Source organism: Triplophysa rosa, linkage group LG23 (assembly GCF_024868665.1).
Source record: "Triplophysa rosa linkage group LG23, Trosa_1v2, whole genome shotgun sequence".
Lineage (NCBI taxonomy): Eukaryota > Metazoa > Chordata > Actinopteri > Cypriniformes > Nemacheilidae > Triplophysa > Triplophysa rosa.
Window position 1 is genome coordinate 2,506,432 of NC_079912.1, and position 26,217 is coordinate 2,532,648.

The 26,217-nt window shown below is 43.1% G+C and overlaps 2 protein-coding genes across 4 annotated transcripts in view; both read right to left on the reverse strand.

Annotated features, from left to right (window-relative positions):
• Positions 1-3,611, reverse strand: part of rab11fip3 (RAB11 family interacting protein 3 (class II)) — a 33,191-nt gene extending 29,580 nt beyond the window's left edge. Inside the window, 1 exon segment of the mRNA XM_057322359.1 lies at positions 2,059-3,611. Coding sequence (XP_057178342.1) covers positions 2,059-3,576 — 1,518 coding nt within the window. The 5' untranslated portion in view covers positions 3,577-3,611.
• A 2,389-nt stretch (positions 3,612-6,000) lies between these two features.
• On the reverse strand, positions 6,001-18,891 carry decr2 (2,4-dienoyl CoA reductase 2, peroxisomal). Of its 3 annotated transcripts, none has more exons than XM_057323364.1 (10): positions 18,780-18,891; positions 18,413-18,530; positions 18,195-18,263; positions 11,963-12,014; positions 11,744-11,879; positions 11,503-11,627; positions 11,233-11,326; positions 7,078-7,182; positions 6,803-6,991; positions 6,001-6,384 (listed from the first exon to the last, which is right to left on the reverse strand). In XM_057323364.1, the coding sequence occupies exons 2-10, from the start codon at positions 18,508-18,510 to the stop codon at positions 6,350-6,352; spliced, it is 903 nt and encodes a 300-aa protein (XP_057179347.1). In that variant the 5' UTR covers positions 18,511-18,530; positions 18,780-18,891; the 3' UTR covers positions 6,001-6,349. The 3 variants fall into 3 exon arrangements, with proteins under 3 accessions (XP_057179347.1, XP_057179348.1, XP_057179349.1); XM_057323365.1 differs by having other exon boundaries at positions 18,413-18,527; positions 18,780-18,877; XM_057323366.1 differs by having other exon boundaries at positions 6,002-6,384; positions 6,751-6,991.
• Between the last annotated feature and the right edge of the window lie 7,326 nt (positions 18,892-26,217).

Genomic DNA, 26,217 nt, shown 5'->3' on the forward strand with positions numbered 1-26,217 from the left:
TATCCCCGTGGGGACAGTCCATAGGCGTAATGTTTTTATACTGTACAAACTGTATATTCTATCCCCTATCCCTAACCCTATCCCTAAACCTAAAGATCATAGAACACTTTTTGCATTTTTAGATTTGTAAAAAATATTGTTCTGTACAATTTATTAGCTTTTTTGCCCATGAGGACCTCAATTTTGGTCCCCACGGTGACACGAGTCCCCATGTGTTGGTGTGTATTCAGGTTTAGGTCCCCACCGGGATATACAAACATGAACACACACACACACACACACACACACACGTCTGGTTTATTATCTCTGTGGGGACAGTCCATAGGCGTAATGTTTTTTATACTGTACAAACTGTATATTTTATCCCCTAACCCTACCCCTAAACCTAAAGATCATAGAAAACTTTTAGCATTTTTAGATTTTTTTTAAATATCGTCCTGTACAATTTATAAGTTTTTTTTGCCCATGGGGACCTCAATTGTGGTCCCCACGGTAACACGAGTCCCCATGTGTTGGTGTGCATTCAGGTTTAGGTCCCCACCGGGATATAAAAACATGAACACAATCACACACTCACGGTGTATGTACTAAAAATATTACAAATATTACACACAAGAATAAACTAGTCTATTTTAGACAAGAAAATATCTATAACAACAAGCTTAACGTATCACACAAATAAGCCTGTCTCACAGCCCTGATATTTCAACCCTAACTTCAACAATACATAAGTATAAGTAACAATTCATAAATTGAACTGTATTTTTAACTTTGTTGTATAGTTTCTGTTTCTGTCTACCTGTTTCTCCATCAGAGAATCTCTCTTCACCCCATCAGCCTCCCGTACATAAACCATCTCAGCGATCCAACCTGCCAAACAAGCCTTTACAATGTAAACTCATCACATGATCAGAAGAAACCTCAAATCCTCCCATCTGAATTTATATCCAATCACAACAGACACGCAGACAAAGGAATGGCCCTCGAGGCTGCAATGGGTAATGGGTTGCAATTTCACCCATGAAACTGTAATTTACTGTAAATAGGACACTCGAAATTGCTTAATGTTGCAAATTTGTGATGCGTTGCACATAACAGCATGGGTTAAAATTTAAACTTGTTAAACAGTGTCACAAGCTTTTTTAGAGACATCGTAAATTCAATCTACAGAGACAAGCAAACAAATGTAAAGTGTTATATTTATAGGTGTCAATGTGCATTTCTAAAATGAAAACTAAAGTATGGAAAGTGTTCACTTCTCTTTCCCTCCTGCCCAGTCTAACCTTTCAGCTAATCAGATCAGCAGTTTTAACATTAACAAAAGAGCCAGACTTCCGGCATCAAATCCATCCTCTCTTAAACACACAATGACACGTGCCTGGGGGATGACAAGTTAACAGGGGGACGCAAGTCTATATAGTCTCATCTGAACAACTAAAAGAGGGATTTTGAGATCGGTACATTCAATGCTTGACTACATACAGTACATACGATGTACACATATGTTTGCTGTGTGTCAAAAACTACCAGGAATAGGAAAAAACTCTTCTTTCTGCTTCTCACCTATACATTACTGCATAACTTACTGACATGCATCACAAACCAAAAAAAACAAAGATGCGAGTTGTCACCCATACTTTAATATGAATTTACCCTTAATTTAGTGTCAATAATTTGCATTGAACTACTACCTTAAACAGATAGTTTTATAAATTAACACACTTAAAGATTTTTAGGTACTATTCAAATAATAACAAAATAAGATAATTGATAATAAAAATTTGTTTAAAGACATTCACAAATTTCGGAATATGAAAGATGTGGTATATAAAAGTAAGAAAGTACAAAAATGTTATAGCTTGTCACAATCATCTCCAACTCACTATAAAACAGCTTTGAGAGAAAGAACGAAAGAGAGAATGAGATACAGGGAGTGGTGAGCTTTGAATAATAAAAGAGCAGCTCTAGGGTGTCACACCATGATCAAGTGTCACTTGACCCAAAAGACAACGTAGAAAAATCTAAAACAAACTGACACAAACACACACAATGACTAACCTGTTCAGCTCCATATGCTTTAGCAAACTCAATAAACTCCTCGATATGTACAAATCCATCGCCGTCCTGATCCAAAGCCTGGAAAACTGCCCGAAGAGCCGAATGTTCCTCATCTCCTCTGGCCGACACAGAAACTATAGGCACATTTATCAAATCTGTGGTGACCCTCTGGTCATGAAATGAATTGTTGTGCAGAGCATCCGAGGCTTTGCAAAGATCCAGAGTCATTTCTGCATGTTTGGGAATGTTGTGAGTATCCGGTGTTTTCTCCATTAGGGTCAGGTAAGCCTCCCCGTCCAGACCGGCTCCACAGGTAAAGACATTTCTAGACGGAGAGCTGGGGGTCACAGAGCTTACTTGTTGCTCCTGTGGCAGGTCTGGTTGTGATAGTGTCACCTGATGGAAATCATCCTGATGAGTGGGCTGAGAAGGAAGCTCCGCCTCTCCCTCACTTAACTTGCTGGGAACTTCTTGATCCCACCCCACAAGTCAACCCATCATGGTCAGCTGATCACCTGTGCAGGTAAAGGGAGTGGACTCTGGAGAATCCAGATCGCTTGCACATTGAAGAATGACTTGATTGTGAGTAGACGTCCTGCAATCCGTTATCGCTTCTTTGTGTAAAGTCACACTCTGAAATTTCTCCTCGTCATTCGACAGGGTATCGTGATTGTCATGGTGAGATGTTGTGTCTTCTTCAAGTGGATCTTTGACAATTGTACTTGAATTTAAAGGGAATTGGTCCGCAGGCGTAAGATTTTCCACTGTTGTGTTGTCTGTATTTTTCTGAGCAGTGATTTCTTCCTGACATGCTTTATTCAATATATTTGGCTCTTGGTGGTCGTCCAGTATACATGCATTTAAGTCTAAATTGTCATTGCAAACTTGGACATTGACTTTCAAATGTCCTCTAAGAGCAATTTCTTCCTGTTTTTGATGCAAATCTGGGAAGATATTTGTTTGTGTAATGCTGTGTGGATCGCCTGTATGCTGCATCTCCATAGCCTCAGGAACACTGTCTGGGCTACCTGTTTCTGCATCTGTAATATTCTGAATTTCACATTTGAATTCAGGTGAGCTTGCATTAGACTCTTGGTTCTGTTGTGTTGTGGGCTGCGAGTCATCAATTTCAGGTGACATAACAGGTTTACAAGAATTTGAAGATTGCACAGCTTCACAGGAGGCTAGAGCACCAACGTCAAATATGTCAGCAAAAAAGTATTCGTCTTGGCCACGAGGCAGCACAAATAAGGCTTCGGCGTCAGTAGTTGATGTGGATTGGCTGTGGTCCTTAGGCCAGGTGTCAGACTCAGGTGAGAGATCAAGTAAGGCATAATGTTCAGTTGTGTTTAAGGCCGATGTGGATTCAACTCTTCCAAGATCAATTAAAGGATCTATCGAGGTGACTGCAAGAGGGTTACCTGCTGTTTCCAAAGTTCTGTCAGAATTGCACTCTGTGGGCGAGTCATGTAAAGTCGCCTCATAAGGTTCAGATGATATCCAAGACTCTGGTCTCATGCAGATGGTCTCTTCTTCAGATGTTAGCTGTGTTTATTCTTCAGTAGTTTCTGTTGTCCCCAGGCTCTGAGGCTCATTGTCAAGGGTTTTGTTACTAGCCGAGGGCGTAGAATTCTCCTGTTCGGAGCACAGACCTCCAGCCAAAAGTCCAGGGGGTGATGAAATCTCTTTCTTGTCCAGTGGAAGGGGTGCACCGTCCTCATAACACAGCAGGAGAGCTGACTCTCCACTTGTCACCGATGTGGTGGACTCATGAAGGAGGGTGGAGGATGACAGATAGTTGTGTTTACATGTAGGTGGAGAAACAGACAACAAACCTGCAGATTTCACAATCAGATTAGTCCCATGTGAAGGAGAGCTCTGACTCTCCTTATTTACAAATGTCCTCTCCACTAAAGAATTATGTCTGAATTCACAGTTTGTTAAATGTGTGTCCTCAAGCACAAGGTGGGTTTCTTGTAATAATGTTATCTCATCTATGCTTACTTCTAAAGGATTTTCAGGTGTCTGTTCAGGATGTGACTGAGTGGATGTAGAACAAAAATTGATGAGATCTCCAACAACATTGCCTGAACTCCCCGGATAATCCTCATCTTGGGTACGAGGTGGCGGAGTCTCCCAGTCAGGGCAGACACATTCCAGATTATTTTCCCATGGATATGACTGTCCTGAATACTGAGAAGCCCAAAATAAGTCATTTAAATTTATGGTGTTGTCTTGAAAAATATCATCAGTGGAATCCCCAACAGAACTGTTATCTTTATCCACAATGAAAAATCCAAGAGGATCCTGGTCAGATTTCCATTCTCCTTTCCCACTCACCTCCCACTCGGAACAACCCTGAGGGCTGGAGAGAACTTGCTCCATTGAGATGATTCTGTCTCTCCTGCGACAAATGTAAATATTCCAGAGAATCCAATACTTTGTGTTACGATCCCACAAGGTAGTAATGTTCGGAATTCAGCCCCAGGTGGTGACCTCTTCCAGCATACACACAGAAAGTAATATACTTGTTCAGACCCATAAATGTCCACCAGTCTGTAAATAATCAAATGGTAATGTTTACTTTGGCAGACATTGGGATAATGTTTCACTCCCATAACATGGCTCCTTTTGACTGATAAGATATTGTTTCTGTATGCAAAGCTGCTATCCACAAGAAAAAGTTGGTCCCATTTCCCTGTTTCACTTCAAACAGTCAAAACGGTCTAATTTACTTTCATTTTGAGAAAAATATAGTCTGTAAAAATATTACAGGATGCATTAAATGTTATTACAAATATTATGTTTAAAAACATTAAAGTTTTAAACTCATAGATTTAGACCCTCTCTAACGGTCGTAACAGTGTGAAACACAGACCCATAGGTAAATAACATAACGTACTATTACATAATATACAGGAAGTGTATTTGAATAAAACAGATTGATTAAAAAAATAAAGCTTAAAAAAAATCCAAAAAAGCACTAAACAATATTTCATACGGAAACCAAAGCATACAATGTTTTAAACCACTGTGTTGTCAAATAAAGGGGAACGAAATTGAGCCGTTAAATCACAGAATGTACTAGCATCAGCATCCTGCCCATCTGAGGTAAACCCACTAGCCGGTTAGCTAGCCCATCCGACCCCTTCATTTGATTTCCCGGTTTGAAATAAAACACGATCCTCAATGTGCCTTCGACTCCCCGTCAAAATTCATTGAATCCGTTACTTCGATTCGACTGTGCGTTTTATTCCTCAAATTATCTTTATTTTAAAGCAACACAGGCCAACATCCAGGTCGAGTCGCGCGAGTCATCCACCTGCGCTTGTTATTAGCTTGTTAGCGGGATAAAATCACCTCGACACCACCGATAATCCCACAAATCAACCGCGTGTACTTTTATTACATGCCCTCGGAGACCAATTTATCCGTTATTATCTGAAGTCCCTGCTTTAAGGTGCGGTGTTGTTTTTAATCGACGGGTGATGTTTCGGTTATATTTATCTCCCTCTCCTCTCATCAGCAGCAATACACAACCACTGCTGTCTCACGCATACACTCATATGAACACACATTTACACGAACCGACGTCAGAAACACGCATGCGCAATGTAGGAGCCGCAGTCTGCCTCTTTAAACCACAGCGCATCAGAAATCATTCCTCGCGCGGTTACGTTCCGTTGCGATGGGGACGATGGAACATTTATAACGGAACTTTTTTTTTGAATGGCACATTCCCGCCTCTGTGAAGTAACTGTATGACGCATTTGTTTTAATAAAGAAGCACTGCTGGTGGTAAGATGGTGGTTAACACAATCGGTTCGTGAATAAAAATGAAATCATCTGTTTGAAAATGTTCTAACTGCGGTTTTACTGCACCCCCTTGTGTCTAAACAAAGAAGTTACAAGGTTAAAAACAGCCTGGACAGTGATAAAGCATAAAAGGTTTATTACAAAAACGGTTTAAAATAATACAATGAGTCATTCTGTAGAAAATGTTCTACTCAAAATTAACATTTTGTTAACTGTTTTTAAAAGCATAGCAATAGAGGAAATAGTCACTTAAGTAGACATAAAAATGCAAAAATAAGGCCAAGTTCAAGTTTATCCAAAAAAATAGAATAAAAGTTACTGTCTTAACTTATAATTATTGAATGGTCTATAAAGTTAAGCATAATTTGAAGGCTTAATAAATTCCAAACTTAATCACAAGGACCTCATGCATTTTGTACAGATGTTTGGTCTGGTCATCTACAACGCAGTTGTTTATCCATCAATTCCAGGCAAGCTATTCATCATTTCTTTTTTCTGTTGACCAAAGACCTAAAACACATGGAAAAATATGAAGATCTATTTAGATATTACTCAAATATCAATACGATAACAAAACTACTAGGAAAATTTATATCAGTAAATATTGTTGAAGATTTTCAAGAATCCCTTTCAGACCTAAGATCATCACAAACGATCATGCCCTAAATATATTGGCTGACAAATATTGATTTCTTGATTTGTTGCACAATTACAATGTTATTGGGTTTTTTGCAGTTTACCGACTCTTCATGAAGTCACTCAAGCCTCTTGTGTTATATTTTCAAGATTATGGATCAATTCAATTTAAATCAATTTATTTAATTTTGTCTTTTGTAACTTACAAGTGTCTGTCTTATCATGTACACAAGCACAGACCTGCGTGTGGTGCTGTCTTTTCAAAGTTTTGCAGAGCGAGAGGAGTGTATACCCAGCAGCCGTTCCACATCATTGGCCGACGTGAGCCACGCCCCTCCATCAGCGACCAGTATAGCACCAGTGACGTATGAAGCAGCACGGCTGGCCAGGAAAAGAACCGAGTGTGCTATCTCAGTCTTATTGCCGGCTCTTTGTAAAGGGATGCTGTGGAACAGCCCTGCTGTCTCTGCATGAGAACCACCTGAAAGAAGGAGATGACAAGAATTTAATAATGAAAAGGAAGGAATGATGACACTGAAATTTGGCTATAAGCTTAATATGTCTTACCCAGTCTACGGTATCCTTCTGTGCCAGAGATGGGCCCTGGTGCCACTGAGTTCACTCGCACACCACTGGGACCCCACTCAACTGCCAAGTGACGTGTCATGGCATCTGTATAAAAAAGTATGCATACAGTGTCAATTGAAGTTTATTTGGCCATAGTAAATTGCATTTCACATATTAAGGATGCACCAACATTTTTGCCACCAAAGCTTTTCACCCAAAAATGGCTTAAAATGTAATTTTCTGATTTAGGCTGAATAAAAAAGTAAATCTCAGCCTAATAAAAAAAGACAACACAACCTGAGCAGATCCAAGATGTTGTGAAATGAAGAAAATAAATTCTCACACACATTTTGTAGTCAGTTTGAGAGTTACATTAAGATAACATTCTCTATACATCAACTTTTTGAAAATTGTTTAAAGGGGTGGTGCAACGGTGTGTCATGCATTCTGACTCCTTTACAATGTTAAACGTGCTTCTCATGCTTAACATGGTCAACTTGTCAAAAAAAGAGTTGGGCGTATTACGTAGTATTTCTGTGCTCGATACACTCCCCCAGCGATCGTACAGGTTTCGGAAAGTTTTTTTTCGAACATATAAAACTGTTTCGTAACAATTTTTCTTAGTCCCTTATTGGACAATTCTCCCGGAAAAGCACGCGGCAGCAAGGAGAGCAGGAGAAGGAGCATGCGCAGACGTCACTTTCACTTGTGTGCAGGAGAGAGAGAGCAAACGTTCGCGAAGTTCAGGTGTTTGTTTGTTCACTGCAGTTGGGTGATGAATGTTATATAAACGTTGGATATAACGCTGGATTTGGTGATCGTTTGAAACTGATATATGGAGCCGTCACAGCGCTAAAAGATGCCGGACATAAACCGCATGCGGTGAGTGAAACTGATGTCTGTGTTTTGTTGACATGGATTTGCACGTGCTTTAGTTCAGCCTACCCCTCCCCCCACACGCGCCGTATGCTTTCGGAAATAATCGTACAGCTGTATCTATCTTTTATAAATGTGATCAAACTAAATACTCTTCAAAGATATAAGTATGCAATACTACTCTATAGGTACTCAAGATTAATGAGATTGTCAGAAACCGCGTGTGTTAGGGCTGCTTTAAATTTTATATATAACATTGACCCGGTCGAATTTGAGCCAGTGTGTCCATCAATACTGGTTTTGGCTAACAATTTCCCGTCTGATGTAATGCAATGTGTACATTATACACGATTTACGGTTCACAAATGCTGTATTTTCCACATATCATGCATGTTTGTATCTCCTCTTTGCCCCGCCTCTCTGAAATGCACAGATTTTTTACAAAGCTCATCCCTCTGAAAAGCGAGATGTTCTATGACTATGTGCGTAGTGATTGGTCGAATACTGCAAGCGTGTGACGGAAATGTAACGCCTCTTACCATATTTGGAACATCTGGCTCCAAAGCAATTGTACTGACAGGTACGCCCACCGTACTTGCGTATACATTTGGGCGGTCTTACTGAGCGTTCCCACCAAACGCGACTTGCGCGAATGAATCGCGCTATTCGCACGTAGTTGGACGCTTGAACATTTTGAGTTTACTCGCTTCATTCACGTGTGAAATGTGAAATTCACAACAGACGCAAGCTCGAAAAAATAAAATGGTGGCCGAAACGCCCGTTGGAGCATAGTTTTGTATAAATGTAAGTTTCATTTTCACTTTCAACAACTTCTGATTGCATTTCTAGCGAAAAATTAGTATTGTAGTTTTTAAATATGTGATTAGTTATTGCAAAGACGCTCTGTTTATAATTCGAATAGACTTCAGTTACGCTGCTTATCTGTTTCTCTGAGGAGGTCCTGGCTGCAGGATGCAGTACGGGGCGGTGCTACATATGGGTTGGGGTAATATTAAGGGCGGGTCTATGTGTCGTCTCGCCCTAACCTCGCCTCGGCACTCACTTAATCCTTGGTGTTTAGAGTCAGATCCGTGGGCGTGGCTTGTTGGTTTTGACTAAATCTTTGGTGTTTCAAGTCTTACGAAACCTTTACCCTAACCCTAACCTTACTCTAACCATCTAAACTACCTATGATTGTTAAAATTGACGAAAAAACACGTTTGGGTGATCACGTCTGACTCGAAACACCAAGGATTTAGTGAGTGCCACCTCGCCTTATTGGTTAAACACAAGTAATGACGTCAATTCCTCAGTATGTGTCACTTCCGCTATGTCTAGCATCACGGTGAGTGTGAGTGCACGGTCTGTATTTGGGCAGTTTTTTTATGCACGTTTAATTAACTTGATTGTCATTGATAAACAATTGAATAGTACAGATTCAAAACCCTCTAAATGCCACATCATTAACTTGTGATGTTGAAGTGAACTTTTTTTATACATAGCAGTTTGCTTCAAAAACTGCTAAATACCACATTCTGCCCTGTCGGAAATATATGTTATTAATGGATAAAATGCTTGTTTGACAATGCCAGACAGCTGTTTAACTTGCCAGTAATTGTATGTGTAGACACATATTTACACACACGTAAATGTAATGCAAGTTGTTTATCGTTGTAATTTTATGTTGGTTATACAGTATATGCTTATGTTGTAGTATTTGTTTTTATTCCTGCTATATTTGTATACATTTTAATCATTTGTTGTAATTGAAATAAAGTGAATGATGTAATTCAGTAATTGTGTCTGCTTGTTTTTTTATAGACAAGGAACATTGAAGCTATGTTAGATAAATAATACGCATGATTGTAAAGGCAACACACTAATTGGCTATTAAAATTATGGATGTATAAACCTAAAGAGAAACAATGTTTTTGGACTGTTTTCTTAGAAATTTTCTTTCTTCACTTAGAAATAAAAATTAACATATTTATATGAAACAGTAATAATGTTCAGTAGACTTGTCATTTTTCTTTTATCTTTATATTTCTCTAAAATTTTCTCTTAGAACATTCTGGAGGGCCCCGGATCACAGTTTGAAAATCCCTGGATTAAATAACAGTAATAGAAAAAAGTAGGATAATAAATGATAAATTAATTTTAATAATGATAATAATATTAAATAAAAACAAGTAAAAAAAGGTAAATAAATACATAGACAATGACATACTTTGTGAAATGAAAAATGAGAAACAAACTGTAAACAAAGACTTTGTAAAACACCACAAACTGCTACGGTAAACATATTCTAACCATAATATGTGGAGCAAAACCATCGTTATAAAAACAATTATCAATACACCCTAAACAGTCACTACACTTATTAAAAATTATGTTAGTTTTCGCAAAGGACAAGCCAAAATCAGAATCAAAATCAACCTACAAGTAGTAGAAAGACTCTTACTTACAAACTTACAAATGAATGAAACGCTTCCCCTGAAGTAACTTTCATTGTATTAAGTTTGTAATCATACTATTTATATTAATTAATAAATACAGAGTTTATATTACAATAGGTTTGAACGACACCGCATTAAGTCGAACAACAATGTTTTTAACCTCAGTTCCTGGTTTCAACGTCATTTCCTTGTGACCAATGGGAAGAGTTATGGGCAGAGCAACACATGAAGGCCGTATTTAACAATAACCCCGCCTGCTAACCAATGGTATGTGTTGAGGGCGGAGCTCTACGTGGAGCTCCTCCCCCATATGTAGCACCGCCCCTTACTGCAGCATGCAGCCAGGTGTACTTGGTTTCTCTGGGCTGCCTTCGTGCACAGATGCTGCACATCACTACTAGAGCAAGCTCCTGATTGGTTACTTAACGCGGCGCGAATTTTCGCCAAAGTTCAGATTTTTCAACTCGAGCGAATCACGCGTCAAACGCCCGAAACGCTCAATTCGCACGAATCGAGTCATTCGCACCGCCTCATTCGCGCCGCAAGGAGGTCTATCGCGTCTTTGCATTGACTTAACATGTAAATCACTCATGCTTAACGCTTCATTCGCGTCTGGTGGGAACACACAGTTAGTCAAATCATACCACGAACTGACATAGATTTGTGGGGGTGTGGTTACACGAGGCGTTTCAGGCAGGTCTGGGTGAGCATTCGCTTTCGCAAAGACACAGAAAAACACGTATTCGCGCCATATGACATTTATATAATCATGTGACTTTGTAAAGCTGTCATGCATGAAAATATGCCCAAAACAGACACTTACCATTGGCTGCTTTTGCTGACCCAGCATGCACTTGGAGGGCCTGACCTCTGTACCCCAGTGTGGCAGAAATGTTCACAATTGAGCCACCATGATCCTAAGAAGACAAAAATAAACACAAACTATAACCCAGCAAAGTTAACTGTATCACATTGAGAAAGGCACATTTAATATTGTAAATTGGGACCCCCCCAGAAAACTAGATAATCTCAAATCTAGTATACAAATACAAATAATTCACTGCACTGAGATCATGGAAATTTGCATCCTTACCTTGAACCATTTGTCATATATCACTTTACTGGTATTGAAAGTTCCCATGGTGTCAATCTCCATCACTGTTTTGAAAGCGTTAAATGACAGTGACGTAGCAGGGCACAGGAAATTACCGGCCGCATCTGTAAAATAAAAAAAATGTACACAATGCATGCATATATTACTTTGTGAGACAACTTCACTTAAATTAATACACAGATATCTCTTGTAATATACATATATATAATTAAAACCGTACTGTTAATAAGTATGTCAATGCGTCCAAACTCTTTCAGGGTTTCTTTCACAGCAGTAATAATTGACTCTGGTTGACGGACATCCATCGCTATAGGCAAACAGCGTCTGTTTGTGCCACTGGATAACTTCCTTGCTGCCTAAACCACAAACAAAAAAACTTTTGCTCCAGACAAACACATCAATGACATCAAAGTTATAATAGTTTTCTATAAGAAGGGACCTCAGAGAGTTTCTCCAGGTTCCTACTCGCAATGATGGTGTCACACCCATGTCTGAAAAAACAGTAAGACAACATTAAAATAAGAAAGCCAAGAGAGAGAGAAAAGGCTGAAATTACTTTTGCAAGAACAATAGAAAACACCTAACGGTGATTCTCTTTCAACATCTCATTTCGAGATCCACCTATGGGAAGGGCATCCATACCTGACCTCTGCAGAAGCATCTAATTGCACCAAGTCTGGCTAGACAGACAGAAGTGCGCATCCAATGCCAGGTAAGGCCCCACCCCCTTACCTGAGCGCATATAAGGTCTGCTTGCGCTGCTGTTCCTCAGTTGTCATTCGCTTCTCGCGATCTCTGCTTTAACACAGTTCGGTTGGATTTTTGCTGCTCACTGTGTGTCTTCAGGAGGACATATCGTCTGATCAGCCTCAGCTAGACGTGACAGTCGTCTATTCAGCCAGGTTAGCTGTGTTTTTTCTACGCTTTCTGAGCTGCCCACGCTCATGCTTTTTTCACCTGCTCCCCCTTTACTTTCCACGGCTGCCCGCCACGGATATTAACGAGTTTTTCGCCGACATGTCGCTCTCTAAATCTGCCACTGCTCCCGGGACCAGCTCATCACGGGCCTGCCTGGCCGCGTGCGGGGCTCTCATCGCAGCTAAGGACTCTCACAAGTTCTGCGTGGTCTGCTTGGGCCTCAAGCATGCAGAAGAGGCTTTGGAGAACCCGGAGCATTGCAGCCATTGCCTTGTGCTACCGAAAAAGCTCCTGCGGCGTCGACTCAAAGTTGCCGCTACCCAGTGTATCGAGCTCGGGCTTTCTGACTCGGATGGGGGACACGGTGACGGCGACACGCCTCCGGGGGCCTCCCGGGGTGCGACGTCACTTCATTGGGCTGACCTGCCTAATCCTGCGTTCCCCGAAGAGGATATCTTTGCGGGCAACCTCCCGTTCACCGATGAACCGGCTGGTTCCGGCGATGAAGACGACGCAGGCCTTCTTGGGGTCTCAGAGGAAGAGGAGGCCATCCCACTCTCTGGTTTTCCCCAGGCTAACCCCCCCGTGGCCTTACCACAGTCCATCCTCCTGGACGTGTGCGAACGAGCGGCCGCTCGCCTTAACATTCCGTGGCCGGCTCCGCAGAGCACCACCGACCAGGAGAGGGATGTGTATGATGGGAAAGTGCTGGGTCCCCAGCCCGGCCCGAGGAAACAACTCTTCCCCGTCCTGCCAGCGTGCGCGAAGCACGTGAGGCACTACTGGAGCGACCCGCTGAACCTCAAACACGGTCTCGCGGGTCTGGAGGTGAAAGACATGGCGGCTCTCAGCTTGGGTGATCCCCCCACTGTCGAGCCGTCGATCGCCAGGCATTTCAACCCCCTTCCAGGGCGGGCTGCTCGCCCCTCCGAAGCCGGTCTTGCCGGGCAAAATGGACCGTTTTTCTGCCTCTGTTCATCAGGTCGATTATAAATCCTCGGCCTTGGCTGTCAGGGCTCTCAATGTTTCGTCCCTGCTTTCCGCTTACCAGGCGGAAATTTTGGAGGATTTGGGGCAGCAGCTGGACAAAGGATCCCCCTCGCCAACCTTGTGGAAGGAGATCCTTACGGTCAACGACCTCGTCCTCCGCAATGCTCGTCAGGCTGTCCAAGCTTGCGGGCGCTCCATGGCGCTTTCTGTAGTGGGGGAGCGTGCTCTCTGGCTGAACCTGTCGGGACTCCCTGACAGTGAGAAGAGGAGCGTTTGCGGGCGCTCCGGTCGAACCTGGCCAGGCTCTCTTCGGTCCCGCTGTGGCTTTGATGCAGCAACGGTGCGACGACAAAAAGAAAGAGGACGAGGCTTTCAAGTTGTGCCTCTTTAAGAAAGCAGCTCCGCGTCAGTTGCCCACTGCACGTTTGCCTAACCCCCCGTCACGGTGCGAAACCCGCATCATAGCAGGGAGAAACCGCACAACAAACCCCCTCCACGGCAGAGTAACCCACCTTCTGCTAAACCCTGGGGAAGAAAGTCTCACGCCACGGCTGGGAAACCTCCCAACCCAACCCCGACCGACTCTAAACGCAAGCGGCCGGCCTTATGTCCGACCATTGGGGGCAGAGAGTCCTCGTTCACGAGCCACAAGCTCATCGGACTCTCCTTCTGTCCCAGAGCCCCTGTCCAAAAGACGGAGGTTTTCTCGCGGATGGGCCGGCCAGGGTTCCCAGCCTGTGCGTTCAGTGGATGCTGTGTTTCCTTCCCCCACGTTCAGGGGGTCGGTTGCGAGGGAATGTGCTCAAACAGTGTCACCACACAGCACACACATTGTTCCCCTCACCCAACTAATAAAGGCTTCGGCCCCGGTGTTCCCCAACACAAAACAAACAAAAAACACAATGAAACAAACGAATCTAATGAATTCGTTTCAGGGAGAGTACGTCTCTCTGCAGAGAGAGAACATCTTTCTAAATCCACGCATGTCGCCCCTAGTGTGTCCGCTAGATGGTGCCATTGCATCGCAAAGGAGCCAACAGAGCGTATGCGAGGATTTCGGCGCTTCACCGGCCCTGGTGGGGACGCTCGCGAATTACGAGTCCGCCTGGCAGACTGTTTCGCCTCCAGAGTGGGTGATGCGAACAATTAAGCAGGGTTACAGACTGCAGTTTGTAATGAAACCCCCGCTTTTCAACGGCGTTCTCTCTTCTCACGCGGAGGAGAGCTCCGCTCACATTCTGAAAGAAGAAATCTCTTCTCTCTTAATGAAGGGAACGATTCAGGTGGTACCTCCCAGCCTGATAAGTCAAGGGTTTTATTCCCGTTATTTCCTGGTCCCAAAGAAGGACGGCTCTCTCCGCCCCATCTTGGACCTCCGAATGTTGAACAAACATTTGAGGAAATACAATTTCAGAATGTTAAACCATGGCACTCTGGTCCGCGCCATAAAACAGAACGACTGGTTCACTTCGATCGATCTCAAGGATGCTTTTTTCCACATAAGCATTTATCCGCCACACAGGAAGTTTCTTCGTTTCACCTATCTAGGCATATGTTACAAATTCACTGTTCTTCCTTTCGGGCTCTCACTCAGCCCTCTGACTTTTTGTCTGTGTACGGAGGCGAGCTTGGCTCGCCTGAGAATGTCAGGTCTGCGGATTTAGACATACATAGACGATTGGCTCATCGTGGCCGAATCGGAAGAGAAAGTGCTGCGGGACACCTGCAGCGTGCTTACACACATCACATCTCTCGGGTTCAGGGTGAATGTGACCAAAAGCAATTTTACACCCAGCCAGAGTGTGATTTTCCTGGGCTTGGAGCTGAGCTCGGTCTCCATGCGAGCGCGTCTCTCCCAGGAGCGCGTCCTCTCTCTAATGAGCTGCGTGTCACAGTTCAGAGAGGGGGCGAGAATGCAGTATCGCACATGCCTCAGATTGCAAGGTCTTATGGCTTCAGCTATCCAAGTTTTGCCGCTGGGACTTCTGCGAATGAGAGCATTCATGAAATGGGTTTTGTCACTACATTTCAGCCCGGTACGTGATCTCTGCCGCTCTGTGACAGTGACGCGCCTGCACAGCAGCTCTTCGCCACTGGAGAGACGTGGACTTTTACGCACAGGGGACCCGTTTGGGAATGGTAGTGATGCGGAAAGTTGTGACGACAGATGCGTCCCTAACAGGCTGGGGTGCCACCCAGGAGGGCAGAGTGGTGTACGGTGTGTGGCCGAGCATACTACGTTCAGCACACATAAACTATTTAGAGCTCCTGACCACATGGAAAGCTCTGAATTATTTTCTGCCTCGCCTGCTAAGACATCATGTGCTCGTACGCTGCGACAATACCACAGCAGTCGCGTATATCAATCGGCAGGGCGGCTTACGCTCACCGAAACTTCACGCTCTAGCTCACAAGCTTTTGGTGTGGAGCGGGCGGTTTTTACTGTCATTACGCGCGACTCATGTTCCAAGCATTTTGAACAGAGGTGCAGACCTTCTATCGAGGGGGAACCCACTCTATGGAGATTGGCGCCTCCATCCTCAGATAGTGGGCATGATATGGAGGAGATTCGGACAGGCAACCGTAGATCTATTCGCCTCGCGTGAAAACAACCATTGTCCTATGTTCTTCTCGCTAAAGGACTCGGACGCACCCCTCGGCGTGGACGCGCTGGCCCACCCATGGCCAAAGCTGCTGCTGTATGCTTTTCCTCCTCTGTGCCTGATAATTCCCACACTGGCCAGAGTGAGAGAGAAGGGCCTGTCTCTCCTTCTAATAGCTTCCAGGTGGCCCAAAGCACCGTGGCTGGCAGAGATAATCCCTCTGTTATACGCCCAGCCATGGCGCCTCCCCCTCCACACAGACCTATTGTCTCAGGTGAACGGGGAAATTTAACACCCACACCCGGACAGGGAGGCTCTCTGGGTCTGGTCCGTGAGAAGTCAAACTTAAATGCACTGGGGCTTCACCCACGTGTGGTTGCCACTATACAAAATGCCAGGGCCATTTCTACACGGTCCTTGTATGGTTGTAAGTGGCAAGTGTTTGAAGAGTGGTGTGATGGGCGCAGTCTAACATCATATCAGTGCTCAGTTCCTGATATTTTGTGTTTCTTACAGGACCTTATGGATAAAGGCAGGTCTTTTCCACAATTAAGGTCTACCTGGCAGCTATTTCTGCCTGTCATGTGGGCTTTGAGGGCTCAACAGTCGGGCAGAATCCTTTAATCCGCAGATTTATGAAGGGTGCCTGTCGCTCCTTGCCAGTCATCAGGAGAACCGTCCCTGAATGGGACCTCTCCTTGGTGCTGGAGGCCCTGTCTCAGTATCCCTTTGAGCCCCTGGGAGGTATTTCCTTGAAGCTGTTGTCTTTCAAGACGGCTTTGATCTTGGCCTTGGTATCAGCCAAACATGTCAGTGAGCTACATGCACTCTCAATACATCCCTCGTGCACTAAATTCTCTTTGAGTGGAGATAAGGTTTTTCTTAAGCCTAACCCAGCTTTTATGCCTAAATGTTTCCCTGCGTTCACTTCGGAGGTGTTGGAGTTGTCCGCTTTTCACCCTCCGCCTTTTTCCTCTGCGGAGGATCAGAGGCTGAATGCTCTGTGTCCTGTTCATGCATTGCAGGCATATATGTCCAAGACCAGTGCTTTCCGGAAGAGCGACCAGCTCTTTATTTCGTGGGCACCCCCTCATAAGGGGAGTCCTATATCTAAACAGCGCCTCTCACATTGGCTTGTGAACGCTATAGCAGTTGCATATGAACCAATGGGAGTGCAGCCCCCAGGTACCATCAGAGCTCATTCCACGAGGGGCTTAGCTGCCTCTTGGCTTTGTTCAGGGGAGTATCACTGCAGGACATCTGCTCTGCAGCCAGCTGGGCTTCTCCCCATACGTTTGTGCGTTACCACCGATTGGATGTCACCAAAACCTCGGTAGCACATTCTGTTTTAGGAGTGGGGTCTTCATAGCCCCTCCTTGTTATATTCCTTCACCTCCTGTTTACACATTGTTATGGTAACGAGGGTTGAACGGGCTGGTGGGCCGTGCGCATTCATGTCACCAAGCATGCATTCACATTCCGGCCTGGGTGGTATATATGTGTTGCTGGGTTAATTACATGTGTGTGCCTCATACATGTTCCTGTCCTGTATGTGCGCAGCAGCTATGTGTGCGCATCAGGGCTGCCAGGGACATAATTATGGGACGTGTCATGCACCGCCCCTTTGGGGGTGACCGTCTTTTTCTGGCTTTCAGAACCTCACTGTGAGTGTATTGGGCAATCGGGGAGCTGTCCATGTCTCTCCCATAGGTGGATCTCGAAACGAGATGATGAAAGAGAACAATAGGTTACTGTCGTAACCCCGGTTCTCTGAAACATCGAGTGGAGAGATCCACCAGCTTTGCCCCGCTTGCTGCACGAGAAGCAAATATACTTACTGAGGAACAGCAGCGCAAGCAGACCTTATATGCACTCAGGTAAGGGGGTGGGGCCTTACCTGGCATTGGCTGCGCGCTTCTGTCTGTCTAGCCAGACTTGGTGCAATTAGATGCTTCTGCAGAGGTCAGGTACGGATGCCCTTCCCATAGGTGGATCTCTCCACTCGATGTTTCAGAGAACCGGGGTTACAACAGTAACCTATTGATTTGATGCCTCATATCATAAAAGTAACAGATAAAGTTCAAAGATAAGAGATTATAGGCAATTGAGATAAACCTCGGATGAACATGGCAGACAAACATGTTAAATCAGACCACATACCTCATCAGAACCTCCACAATTCTGAAACCAATACCTGATCCACCGCCAGTTATAAACGCCACCTGACCACTGCAGACACATACAGTACATTGAGTGTGAATACATTTGTACTGTACATCACATCTATCAGATTGTTATTGCATCCATTTCAATCTTTGAAAGCCTTCTACAATGCAGAAACATCCAAACCAAAAAGCAAAACAGATGTTTATTCTCACCTGAGCAGATCGGGACTGTAGACGTGTGTGTATGTGCTCAAGACGTCATCACTCTGAACATCCTCTGGTGAATTATTGACCAGCTGTTTCTCTGCCATGACTTAACTAATAATAGCTACTAAAAAACAACATCCAAATCCCGTGTAGACACACAGAAAACACACCACACCGTCAGTCTCTAAGTACACTGAAAAATTATAGTCATTTAACGTTACATCAAATTTTACGACAGCCTCCTAAGACAACATCGACAGAAAATTGCAAGTTCGTCATTCAAAACTTAATGTTACTTTTGTTATGTGTATTAATATGTTACCGCTTAGCAAAGTTGCACAAAAACGTGAAATGCGTGGATGAATTACTTTACCTAGCCTGTAAATCCGTTTATCCACGCGAATCGTGAAGTTTATGCGAGGGTTGTTTTCATTCTGCACGCTGAACTTCGTTCGGTATATGCGAGAGGCAGGGGAGTGATGTCACACGCAGCGTGGCCGCATACGGCATTATGGGAGATATAGTTTATTTGTATTCCCGTTTAACGTTTCTCATTTTACATGTTACCGCAGTACGGAGCCCGTCTGGTCACACATCGGAGAAAAAAAACAAGACCCGCAAATCCGTGGCCACAGTTTTGTAATTCGTTCCCTCAATTTATAAAACCGTGCTCAATTTAATTAAAAACTGTACCCACGAGTTTCCAATCTGTGCTCTCGGATTAATAAACTGTACCCACGAGTTTCCAATCCGTGCTCTCGGATTAATAAACTGTACCCACGAGTTTACAATCCGTGCTCTCGGTTTTGTAAACTGTCCCCTCAGTTTTTTAAATTTAGTTCCCACAAATTCATAATCTGTGCCCACGCTTTCGCAATCCGTTCGCACAGTTTTGCAAACTGTACTCGCGAAATTGAAGCCTCTGCATTTCATAAGAACAGAACAAGATCCTGCAGGAACATTAACGAATATTGTATAGGCTACTGTTTTATTTTAGATTATATTATAAATTGACTTAATGTGTTTACACACGCGCGCGTTAACAGCGCGGATAAAGCACGCGTTCATCAAAGTTGGTTTGACATTAAACGTTCAATATTCGTGAATTTAGGGACCGTCTCTAAAGTTAAATACACATTATAATACATGTTTCCAACTTCAATAGCATTTAAAGACACAAAACTAACTGTACAGTGAAACATATTTCCATATGGTTTGACGGTTTTTCTTAATAAATATCAATAATCCATGGAAACATGTATTTTAATGTGTATGTAACTTTAGAGATGGTCCCTAAATTCACGAATGTCCAACGTCCAACGTCAAACCGACTTTATGCCAACATTTTTTTTCACGCACAACGGAACAATCTGTCTGCTGCAAATATAACACCTTTTTTAATAACATACAATTTTATCATTTTTAGTAACTACCTATTTTGTCTACAGTTCTGATGAGTTTTAATTAATGTGTTTGAAATAAAACTGCCCTGATCATAAAATATTTCAGGAGCTGTTTTTTTGGATGTTTATATAAAAAGTGACATATAATTGCTTTACAGAACGTTATACTTAATGTTAAATCTAATATTCAATTACAATATCAAGGGGAATAATTAAAATTATCCTTTGTTTTTTTTGCCATTGTGCAGCTCTAAAGAGAAACAAATGTGTATTTCTTCTATATTTCTATTGAAAAGGGGTCCTGGCATTTAAAAGGTTTGGCATAGATAACCGTGCGTGACAATCTTCCAAAGTCCATGTGTTTATAGTGTAAGTTCACAAGGACTTTAAGAATAAAACCTAATCAATGCTATAATAGGCCTAATTATAGAAAAGCTTGAAAGACGTCTTCTTGTTGTGTACTTGTGCTTCAATATTCCAATGTGAAGCTCATGCGCATTGACTCGTTTGCGTTGTTTTTGCATGTTCATGTTTTTATTGTTTTAACTTATTGACGATAGATATGCGCATTGTCCATACAATTAACTAATACTTTTTAATTCATGAAAAAAATCAGACAAATAATTAATGTACATTGAAATAATTCTTATTTAAGATGTTCATTTATTTTAAACGTTTTAGGTAAAAAATGTGGGAACGGATTGCGAAAGCGAGCGCACAGTTTACGAATTTGTGGGTACAGATTTCAAAAACTGAGGGGACGGTTTACAAAACCGAGAGCACGGATTGGAAACTCGTGGGTACAGTTTATTAATCCGAGAGTACAGTTTTATAAACTGTGGGAACAGTTTAAGAATCGGTGTGTCCAGTTTTTTAAACTGAGGGAACGAATTACAAAACTGTGGCCACGGATTTGCGGGTCATGTTTTTTTTTCTCCGACGGGTGACCAGACGGGCTCCGCACCTCTGGTTCTATTTTACGAAAATATGGTGTTTCTTTCCATTTCTACGCTGATGACACCCACATCTATCTTCCAATTAACAATAAAAACTCCACTGCGATTACTTCTCTTCTCCAATGCTTAGATGAGGTTAAATCCTGGCTGGCCCAAAACTTCCTCTTCTTAAATGAAGACAAGACTGAGGTTATTTTTTTTGGTCCCAACGTCTGTCGAACTGCCCTAAATTAGACAGCTTTTTCACCTTTAGATCATCTCAGGTACGGAACCTGGCGTTCTTGTTAACCAACATTTAAAATATGATAAACAGATTTCTGCCGTCATTGGCTCGAGTTTCCACCAGCTACGCCTACTATCAAAAACTTCCTTAACACCAAAGCTTTAGAAATGGGGTCGGTGTATCATCTGATCATTTGATTATTGCATTCAATATAACAAACGGAAAAAGAAAAAAAACAGTTGATATTTCGTTTTTCCGTTTTTCTATGCACAAAAATAAAAAAACTATGTTTTTCTTCTTATTTCAGCTTGAAACGGGAAATCCAATAAATAAATAAACCAAAATGAAATAACGACCCTAATTACTGTTTTTCTCATTTTTGGGTGATTTTGCACGGATTTCTGCGCGCGCAGGCGCACTGTGTGTCACGGATGTGGCAGGAAAGAACCCAAATGCAGGACAGCAATGAAGGGGTTAATAGATAAGATTTTAATCTTTAACAAAACAGAAACAAAAAAACCCACAATGGGGAAAAACTAAACTGAGAAAAATACAACAAACAAAAACTTCCCACAAGGGGGCAAGACAGGAACTAAAACAAAAAACAAACAAAACTCACAAGAACCGGACAACGCAAGGTAGGAACACGAGAGATGCAGGGACACGAACGTGGAACAAAGAACACGATCAACTGGATACAATCACCGAGCACAGGACAATGAAACATGAGGGCATTTAAAGGGAACACAAACGAGGGATAACGACACAAGGCAGGTGTGGGTAATAAAACACTCAGGGAAAGATAACAAGGAAACGAGAGGGGCGGGGCTAATGATGAGACACTGGAGAGAACGCCTATTATTGTCAAAAGGATAATAATATGTTTCTCTCCACACATAACCAAAGACTTTGTCATGGCTCTGCTACAGGACCAAGAAAAACATGACTAAATGAAGCAGAGCCATGACACTGTGTGAGCGCGGCAGCGCGCCTAGAGCTCTTCACGAATCTCGCGATCGATCAGTTATCATTTACAATGGCTTCACTCGAGCTGTACATGTTTCATATTCATCAAATGTTTATTAATAATATAACATATCACGAGATGTCGGAAAAGAGGCCATGCTCTCTGGGGAACACAGCAACATTATTATAATCGTCCCTCCGTGAGGTACAGGCTCTGGCATGTTACCTAAAAACAGTAGCCTAATGCAAAAAAATCTGCATAATGGAAATTATTGCCTACATAGACATAAGCACATGACTACAATCATTTGGCAGTTTACTTTAGCTAAAACTGATGTAATGTAATAGTGCAAATGACTAGCCTACACAAAAACCACACAGTTTCAACACAAACTGAATATCTTTTATGAATTAATCTATAGCAGGACAGTAGTTTTAGCTGGGGGAACCTAATTACAAGGGGCTGAGTTGACGCCGGCTGGAAGGCAGGCTGGAAAGGGCTGTGACCGGCTGAGGCGGAAGGCTAGGCGGACCGCTGGACAGGGCTTGACGCCGGCTGAAGGCCGGCTGGACAGGGCTTGACGCCGGCTGGAAGGCCGGCTGGACAGGGCTTGACGCCGGCTGTAAGGCCGGCTGGACAGGGCTGGACGCCGGCTGGATCACCGGCTGGGACGCCGGCTGGATCACCGACTGGGACGCCGGCTGGACCACCGGACTGGACGCCGGCTGGACCACTGGACTGGACTCCGGCTGCACCGGACTGGATCACCGGCTGGGACGCCGGCTGGACCACTGGACTGGACGCCGGCTGGACCACCGGACTGGACTCCGGCTGCACCGGACTGGATACCGGCTGCACCGGACTGGACACAGGACTAGACACAAGACTGGACATCAGACTGGACGCCGGCTGCACTGGACTGGACTCCGGCTGCACCGGACTGGACGTCGGCTGCACCGGACTGGACGCCGGCTGCACCGGCCGGTTTGGAGTCCACGCTGCCCGCCGTTGCCTCTTCTTCTTCCGCCTAGCCACCTGGCTGGTGGTCGGGTGATGGAAGGAGCTATAAGGAATGGCTGGCTCTGGCTGGGACTCCTCGGAGGTGGATCCCCAGGACGTTAGCCTCCCCCGCTAGCCAACAAGGCTGACTGGTGGCGAGGCTGCAGGGGGTGAGGAGAGCGGTGTGGCGATGCCTATAACCCCGATCTGCAGGGTCTGACCCTCCTGTATGGCGGCCAGCGGAGATGGGTGGTTGTGACATGTTGAGACCCTGGACTCCAGTCGGTTCTTGACGTACCGCCACACGACATCGAAGTCCAGCGGTCTCAACGACCGCATCTCTGCCCGCGACAGGGGATCCCTGAGACCGGCGTTAAAAAGCACCGCCACCTCCTCCTCCCCGAAGACATCCTCCTCTGCGGCATCCAGGAACCTCTCAAGATAGTCCTCGATGTCTGCGTTCCCCTGACGAATGCCGCAGAGGAGGCGAGCCTGGTGGGACCGTCTCGTGCCCATACTGCCTGCTGGGTTTGATGTTGGCTCGATGATTCTGTCACGGATGTGGCAGGATAGAACCCAAATGCAGGACAGCAATGAAGGGGTTAACAGATAAGATTTTAATCTTTGACAAAACAGAAACAAAAACTAAACTGAGAAAAATACAACAAACAAAAACTTCCCACGAGGGGGCAAGACAGGAACTAAAACAAAAAACAAACAAAACTCACAAGAACCGGACAAAGCAAGGTAGGAACACGAGAGATGCAGGGACACGAACGTGGAACAAAGAACACGATCAACTGGATACAATCACCGAGCACAGGACAATGAAACATGAGGGCATTTAAAGGGAACACAAACGAGGGATAACGACACAAGGCAGGTGTGGGTAATAAAACACTCAGGGAAAGATAACAAGGAAAAGAGAGGGGCGGGGCTAATGATGAGACACTGGAGAGAACGCATATTATTGTCAAAAGGATAATAATATGTTTCTCTCCACACATAACCAAAGACTTTGTCATGGCTCTGCTACAGGACCAAGAAAAACATGACTAAATGAAGCAGAGCCATGACACTGTGTGAGCGCGGCAGCGCGCCTAGAGCTCTTCACGAATCTCGCGATCGATCAGTTATCATTTACAATGGCTTCACTCGAGCTGTACATGTTTCATATTCATCAAATGTTTATTAATAATATAACATATCACGAGATGTCGGAAAAGAGGCCATGCTCTCTGGGGAACACAGCAACATTATTATAATCGTCCCTCCGTGAGGTACAGGCTCTGGCATGTTACCTAAAAACAGTAGCCTAATGCAAAAAAATCTGCATAATGGAAATTATTGCCTACATAGACATAAGCACATGACTACAATCATTTGGCAGTTTACTTTAGCTAAAACTGATGTAATGTAATAGTGCAAATGACTAGCCTACACAAAAACCACACAGTTTCAACACAAACTGAATATCTTTTATGAATTAATCTATAGCAGGACAGTAGTTTTAGCTGGGGGAACCTATGAACTCGGTTGAGTGAGGTTACGGGGGGGGATTTTATTGGGGGGGCTGTTCGCATCACATAACTTCTAAATTACAAAAGTAATTTATGGATTTACACCTTTGCTGCTGCAAGCCAGCTGTGGCTACTTAATCGTTTACTTAAATTTCACATATTAAAAGCAATAATGCTAACAAACTTCGACTGTAAGCTCTGGAAAGTATTGTATGTGAACGTTAGGCATTGTTCAATATATATATTTGAAATATTTTTCACCGTCATGTCCTCCTCTCTCAGTGTGACTCTTTTAGTGGGAGTGAAAAGTACAAACAAAGCATATGCAAATGCATTCATTTCCATTTCGAGCTTCGCAAGTTCGCATGCACTTGATCCCGGTAAGCCGCTGTACATTGCGCATGCGCAAAGCGTGCGCGCACAGAAAACCCTGGGAAATCACCCAAAAATGAAAAAATATATAATTAGGGTCGTTATTTCGTTTTGGTTTATTTATTTATTGGATTTCCCTTTTAAAGCTGAAATAAGAAGAAAAACATCGTTTTTTATTTTTTGTGCATACAGAAAAACGGAAAAACGAAATATCGACTGTTTTTTTCTTTTTCCGTCTGTTATATTGAATGGAATAATCAAATGATCAGATGATACACGGACCCTCCTGTCTACCTCGCCCAATTACTACATAGTTACACCCCGTCTAGATGTCTACGGTCTGGCGACCATGCTTTACTGGTTGTCCCTCATGTTAGGCTAAAACGGAGAGGGGAGCGTGCGTTTGCTGTGGTTGGTCCCCATCTCTGGAACTCTCTTCCCTAGAGATTAGAATGGCTCCATCTGTGTCTGTTTTTAAGTCCCTGCTAAAAAACCTATTTGTTTTCTTTAGCCTTTTAAGTAACCTACTGGACTTGGGTATCTGTTAAAATTTTATTGTGCCTTAAATTTCATTTTAAATGTCAATTTTCCTATGTGTGCTTTTTGCTTGGTGTTCTTCTGTCAAGCACTTTGGTCAGACAAGTGGCTGTTGTAAATGTGCTATACAAATAAAATTGAACTTGAACTTACCCCTTTCTTAAAAGTGACTTAAATTTTGCCAATAAAATAAAAAGTCCACAAATCTATGTTTAGTATAGTTTTGAAGCAAAGCAAGAAGGTATGGAACAGTATTCTAAAATGATAAAGTCCAACAATGTAAAGTAAAGGATTTTAAAAGTAAACTAGCTGTCTTCACAAATGTTATCCCCAGCAATGATAGAGGACTTTTTAAAGTAATGAATTAAGGCTATGACTTCCACTTTTATTCTGTTCAGTATGAGTGCTCTACTGACCAGAACAAATATGGTGTCTGTTCCCTGAGATTAAAATTTACTGTGGTCACACATTAAAATCACCAGATTTTTTAAATGAAAACCGGGGGCATTTCCTAGTTAAATGGTCAAAATATAATTGAAATCTCATTTGTTATAATCAATCAATTAAAAAACAGAGACAAAACTTTTTTGTATTGTTTTTGTTGCACATAATTATTAATGAGTTTTTGTACTATTGCAATTAATTACAATAGTATGATATTCAACTGACCATAACTGATTTTAATCAAGTTTACCAAAACTCTATGGAAAAATAGTCCACTGTGAAAATAGTAAATACTAACCAATGTTCCAAATGTACAAAACAGTATTGAATGCATTAACACAAAATTCTATAACACTACGAAATATAACAAATATGAAAACATGAAAAATA